Raw genomic sequence first — 6,432 nt, 5'->3', positions numbered from 1 at the left:
TTTTTGTATTGGAGTGTTAACTGTCACTGACGGTAATTATTTCTTTCATGTAAGATTTGATTGATACCCCTATTAGTGGACCCATAGTCCCCGGTTTAACCATAAGCTCATAAGTCTTTGCTGCGGTGAAGGAGCTACCATTTGATGTTATTTGATGGTCGGGAAGTGGGGCGTGGTGGCTATGGTGATATTTGTTTTTATAGGTACGACAGGAGTTTGGAACAACAACAAAAAGACCGGATGAGCAACTTTGCAAAAAAGGAAAGTAGATAATTTATGTAAAAATAAATCAGGATAAACTAATAAAAAAAAAGGTATCATCATCACACAGCCTTGTCTTTTTGGTCATCATTACTGTTATGTTATTCTGATAATGCTTATAGTCACAATACAAATTGTTAATTTCGTTCTTCATGTATAAGACTATGATACTGATCATGTAAATACAAATTCATAAGCTCCGATTGTTTTTTTTTATATAGTGTATGAAATTACCTTGCGCTAAAATAATAAAAACTTGTACACGTAACAGGTTGTTGAAAGTTTAAACATGCAGACTATTTTGTTCAAAATTTGAAAAAAAAATGTTTTCTTCCCTTTAATGATTGAATCATATTGTGAGTTTAAGGTATCATAATCAAATGTTGCTGCTTTAATAATGATTGCTGAAAACATGAATGCAATAACTGTATTTATTTATTTTGGTTTGGTTTAGTTTAAGCAGTTAAAGGAGTTAGTGTTATTCGTCGACTTTTGGATGGCATTCTATACTGTTATCATTTACGTCCACAAGTTTAGGCGCACATTTGTCTCCCTTGATAACTCTACATCCCGGGGGTGGCTGGAACACACCAGCGTTTATTCCAATTCTGTAGAGAAAAAACAAGTTATTTTATAAGAATATAATTACTCTAGTTATTTGACTCGTATAAAATTTTAACTAATAATATCGATTTTGAATTATTTTAAGTGTGCACGTGGATCATGAATATAATATAAATATGCAAATAAAAACGGAATCCAACTACAGCGTTTTATTATTATATAAACTGTTTTGCTTAGGTTAAAGGTATGTGGGGAAAAGGTCCAGTCTCTGATTATTGAGAAGATTCCCACTTCAATTGCTTTATTGTATCCATTTTTCTATTGGCAATTTGCCTTCATTGACGTTATTTCAAGTGTGTTTTACTTTTTAAAATGCAAAAAAAAGTGTTCTATCGAGAGAATGAAACCAGCTTTGATTAAAGCGTGTAATATGGACGATTTCTTACCCACAAATATCCATAGCACCGTTAGCAGAGCATCCAATTTTAATGCAACTCTCAAAGTCTTCTAATGAGTCACCAAGTGCAACTACACTGTCCTGGTATGTGCAGTTCTTTGGGTCTATGGAAGAAAGCATGAAACTCTATTTATGAAAGGAACTGGTGAGGTGAAACTTTCTTATTAAATATACATATATATATATATATATATATATATATATATATATATATATATATATATATATATATATATATATATGACGCAGGTTTTTTCAAAAGTGTTGATTTTCTAAAAATTGTTAAACATATATATATATATATATATATATATGACGCAGGTTTTTTCAAAAGTGTTGATTTTCTAAAAATTGTTAAACATTTCACAGCGGTATCATACTTTGACTATGTTTAAACCTGTTTATTTACTTTTGACCTTAATTATTGAACACTTATAATTTTTATTAACTATGTATTTGCATTCAGGTATCGCAGATCAAATTTATTCGTTCATTGTGTGTTGCAAAATGTCATAATTTTCCTATCTCAGCTCTTATTTACCTCCCTTAATGACTAGCATTGTCTACCTATATCATTTGTTAATGTATACATGTCCTTAATATAAATGGAATATGTGTAACTTGATGTAACATTGCTAAGCAAGGGTTATCTAGTAGTAATATACTGTTATGGTTTGTGTTGATGATTGAAATTTTAATATTTAATTTGTATTATGTTTCCTCGTCTCACAATAATTTTTCAAGTACCTCCGGTAAAATAAATCTACAATTTTGAGTGTTCTATTTAAGCCACGTACGTTTTGGTTTTAAATGGCTGATATGTTAACCTTGTCTCGAGTATAGCTGATGAAGGTTATTTTAGAATATATATGCGTCGTGTGCAGAAAAATTAGTTCTGTAAGTTTATATTATATCGTTACTGCAACCCTGTTTTCACATTTTTTATAAATATGAAAGAATAAATTCAGAGAAAAACAGATATACTTACTATGATCTTTGGGTAGTTTAAACATACAAAATGATATTATCACATGGACGTAACATGATAGAATCACTAAGCATAATACACATTTTGTCATTCCCATTATTAAAACTGGCTCATATAAAGTATAGATAAGCTATTATTACGTAGTATTTGATAAGAATGTTTTTCAAAGTTAAATTGATTGTCTACAGGGAAATTATATATCTGTAATTTCTTGACCCTTGGCCTCACTACGCAACACGGTTACGCATATATCTGAACAGGAATGTTTACAATGAATCATTTTATTTTTTTCTATATCCTATTATCAAATATATGATGTACGTCAATGAATATGACCAAGAAAACCGCATGTATGTCTTTGAATTTCTTGGAATGTCCTTCTGATGGGTATGTTTGCCACATATCGTTCACGTTTTGTCTAACTTCGTAATCCGTATTAATTATAAGGATGAACATAGATGTACAATTAAATTTTTTCATTGTACTTTTCATGATTTCATTTTTTCCTGATAAATACTAAAAACACTGATTGCGCAACGACCAACATTTGGAAATTTGCCTTTTCGGTAACCCGTCTAAGTTTGTATAAACCACAAATAGAAAATAGCATGCATAGAATTTGGTTTTTTTATTATGTTTTCTGTCTCATTCATGTATACACTCATCATTATCTTAATTCTATATGATGCATGTCTTCAAAATAGTTATAAAACACAATATGTGGTACCTGAACAAGTTAGTAAGCAGGCAAGTGTGTCTCTAATTTCATAACCAAAATTTACTCAAAAAAGAACAACACAAAATTAATCATTTATTATTCATATCACATTTGACAAGAAAGTTCATTCTTTGATAAAAGTTGCAATATGTCAACCAAGAATCGGTTCCATAGAATGACACTCCTTAGTGTGGTCATTTGCATAAACTACCTTACGTTCACATTTATCTCCCTTTATGGTAACACAACCATCCGGTGGTAACGATCTACCGGCGTTGATACCAATCCTAGTCAATAAAATAATATAATACATATAATGAAACAAAAATATGGAACAAGAACTTATGTTAAATTAAATATAATAAACTTAATTCATTGAAAGTTATTTAATCCATCCGCTCCTAGTTCTCTTCAATCGACTGCAGTTTAGTTAAACCATTCAGTGTGTCATATCATGCATTTAATTAACAGCTTCTGAAAATCGAATGTTAATTTGTGAATATAAATAAAAATATATCTTCGCGTTAATTTAAACTTTTGTATTCATGCCACTGTTCAATTCATACTAAATTAGTTTTAATTGGAAAAAAAATTATTCCTGATAATAATTCTGTATAATACATATGATTTGTTTCTTAATTTCTTACCCACAAATAAACATAGAGCCATCGGCCTGGCATGTAATTTCAGTACATATATTGTAATCTGTGTGTGTACTGTTCAAGGCAACTACAACACCCTTATAGGTACAGTTTGATGGATCTACAAAAAAAATATCATATAATAATAAAAAAAAACAATTGTTCAGAGAACGATTGAAGCTTCTTTCGACATACTCACAGTTACTTTTGGAGTCAAACATAGGTTTCTCTAAACTAATTCAATAAGTAAATGTTTCTATATATTTTTGCCTGAAATATGGAAGATAATTGTCAACTTCCAGTTTAAAAATGTCACTTCCGGTCTAACATGATAGCTTTATTTACACTGATTCCAAAAATATATTGTGTCTTTATTACCTTTGCTTGTAATATGGGAGACATGATGTACTTCCGGTTTAGAAATTCACATCCGGTATCAAATGATAGGTTCATGTATGCATATTTAAAAAATATTTAGTTTCTAGGTACTTTTCCATGAAATAAGTGCAAAAATAGCTATTCCCGGTTAACTCAAGGTCATTTCCGGTTGAGTTCAATGTCACATTTCAACCAACAGTTTGCAAAAGACGCTATGGCTTTAACATGTAGCAAGTTGGAGTAATAATCAATTAACCTTAAAATGAATCATTTCAGGTCCAATTACTCTTATCAGATGTCATTGGATTGTTTCAGACCAAATATACATATCTTAATCACAATTAGGTACACATTTTGCACTAGTTCTTTGATTTATTTCTTTAAAAGTGACAGATGATACAAAGGAACAAGGGAAAGTCAAAATTTAGAACTTGACCTTGACCTTTAATCTTGACCTAGTTTTTGCTGCTTTGGACAAAGAACCTCAAATCAACAGACCTTAGGTCTCTATCGCTTATGGTTTACCAGTTACAAATGAAAATCACTTACTTCAAATGCATTAGGGGAAATAACTCTTATATACAGTCTTTGTATAGCTCCGTCAAAATAAGACAAACGATCCTGAGGATATAGCGAGCATTTTGGTAAATAAATGTTTGCTCTCTTTTACGGTTATGGAGGAGATCTCATTACAACGAAAATAGTTTCTGGGGAGATAACTCTTACAATAAAAAGTCTTCAGTCTCTAAAGCGCAAAACCTGTTCGATGTCATATGCAAAAAATCTAAGCGAAATGTTGCAAAACCACAAAATAGGGCACGTAACAAATTTGTCAAAAGAAGAAAAAAAAACAGAACAGTGAAAAGACCTTTGGTATTCTACATCATGAGACTTGTTTGTTGTGCGAAAATACCATTTTAATTTATGTACAAAAAAAATAATTCCCGATTAGAATATGCATATTTTAGAGCTTCAACTTTTAAGTTCAGAATAATAAAGAATAAAATACATGTACATACTATTCCCAGTAGACGGATAAGGTCTACAGAACGCATCCGCCATATGTATCAAGAAACACATCATTATAGCACAAGAAAGGACTTTCGCTGTCTCCATGTTTGAGCTGTAATGATTTGTTCGAATTTGAAGGTTAAAAGATTAGATAATCTTTTGACTTCGGTGAATTTCCATCAGAGTAGTTAAGATACTTTTAACTAACATTAACCGTGTCATGTACGACATCAAATACTTTGATAAAGAATTTTACCAAGCCAAATGGACGCACGTACGCTCACACACGTAAATGAATAGTGTAAACAATCAGAACAGAATGAAGTTATTTTGTCTTGTTTTATAAACAATACACACAATAACATTATAATCATGTTTGATTTAATAAAATAAAGTTTTGACCAGCTTTGTAGAATAATTTTTCAATAAGACCTTACATGTAATATGTACTGACACTTACAATCGAGAGCCAACACATTTAGTGACACAAAACTAGTAAAAAGAACACAGCGTGACAATGGCAAGCCATTAGGCGAAAAACTAATGCGTAACCTATATGGTGTATGCTACATATCAGTATCTTAAAGGAGTAAATAGTACGCATGATGGAATTTGCGATAAGTTGTGTCAAGAAGCAAAAGAAAAGCTACTTATCCGATGTAAACAAAGTACCAAATCTAATAAACATAAAACCAAGATATATGATACGATTGATTTTTTCAATGTTGATGGAAATCGAACAGATAATAAACTAGAATAGGAAAACCTACGAATGACAAAATTGACAAAATCACTAAAAGCTTTGAAAATGAAATTACAGTGCTGATGAAAAACAACATACCAACGATCAACAAAATCCACGTGAGTCGGCAAAGAACTGGAAAACGTCAGGCGTAAGTAAATTACATACATGTACATACCCGTTTAAAGAAAAAGACGATAACATTCTCGAAAACTATCTACAAATACAGCTAATCGACATAATCATACATCGATCAGTTTTGCTATGTGCTTTGTCTATATACCTTTTTATGTTTCTTTCATACTTATATGACGTGGCTCTGTACTTATACATCCCGTCATTGTGACATGTACTATGGTAAATTTGTGTATTCTTGTCTTTTTCTTATATGCCAATTTGTGCTCCTTTGTGTAACGGGTTTCGAAATATAGTCTATATGATAATTGCAATGTATGACGCCTAATACTTTCAACCAGCTGTAGTGTGTTTTTCATAAGAACATCAGTTAAATCAACACAATTATTAAATTTTGAGTACTGTAGGCGGTATTGCTAGTTTGGAACGTAATCAATAACTTTCAAAATACAAAATTGAATATAAGAAGTGAAAGAATGTTGTTTAACTTTGTTCATATACATTTTATTTGAAAAATATGTGTAACAGGCGAAAGAA

General features: G+C 30.8%; 2 protein-coding genes across 2 annotated transcripts; both read right to left on the bottom strand.

The window, feature by feature from the left end:
* Window positions 1-678: 678 nt before the first annotated feature.
* Window positions 679-2,430, bottom strand: LOC139518570 (uncharacterized). The gene is made up of 3 exons (XM_071310056.1): window positions 2,271-2,430; window positions 1,272-1,386; window positions 679-869 (listed from the first exon to the last, which is right to left on the bottom strand). The coding sequence occupies exons 1-3, from the start codon at window positions 2,365-2,367 to the stop codon at window positions 740-742; spliced, it is 342 nt and encodes a 113-aa protein (XP_071166157.1). The 5' UTR covers window positions 2,368-2,430; the 3' UTR covers window positions 679-739.
* A 638-nt stretch (window positions 2,431-3,068) lies between these two features.
* LOC139518569 (uncharacterized) lies at window positions 3,069-5,181 on the bottom strand. Its single transcript, XM_071310055.1, has 3 exons — window positions 5,027-5,181; window positions 3,636-3,750; window positions 3,069-3,275 (listed from the first exon to the last, which is right to left on the bottom strand). The coding sequence occupies exons 1-3, from the start codon at window positions 5,121-5,123 to the stop codon at window positions 3,140-3,142; spliced, it is 348 nt and encodes a 115-aa protein (XP_071166156.1). The 5' UTR covers window positions 5,124-5,181; the 3' UTR covers window positions 3,069-3,139.
* Window positions 5,182-6,432: the final 1,251 nt, after the last annotated feature.

Source organism: Mytilus edulis, chromosome 4 (genome assembly GCF_963676685.1).
Source record: "Mytilus edulis chromosome 4, xbMytEdul2.2, whole genome shotgun sequence".
Classification (NCBI taxonomy): Eukaryota; Metazoa; Mollusca; class Bivalvia; order Mytilida; family Mytilidae; genus Mytilus; species Mytilus edulis.
The sequence above is the reverse complement of the archived record's forward strand: the minus strand, read 5'-3'. Positions and strand labels throughout refer to the sequence as shown.

Bases quoted from the DNA above. Each gene is read 5' to 3' on its own strand.
- LOC139518570 (XM_071310056.1), bottom strand. From the start codon at position 2,367: ATGGGAATGACAAAATGTGTATTATGCTTAGTGATTCTATCATGTTAC. The intron at 1,387-2,270 runs GTAAGTATATCT...TTTCTTCCATAG, and splicing joins TAAACTACCCAAAGATCATA to ACCCAAAGAACTGCACATAC. The intron at 870-1,271 runs GTAAGAAATCGT...TTTTCTCTACAG, and splicing joins GGTGCTATGGATATTTGTGG to AATTGGAATAAACGCTGGTG.
- LOC139518569 (XM_071310055.1), bottom strand. From the start codon at position 5,123: ATGGAGACAGCGAAAGTCCTTTCTTGTGCTATAATGATGTGTTTCTTG. The intron at 3,751-5,026 runs GTATGTACATGT...TTTTTTTTGTAG, and splicing joins TTATCCGTCTACTGGGAATA to ATCCATCAAACTGTACCTAT. The intron at 3,276-3,635 runs GTAAGAAATTAA...TTTATTGACTAG, and splicing joins GGCTCTATGTTTATTTGTGG to GATTGGTATCAACGCCGGTA.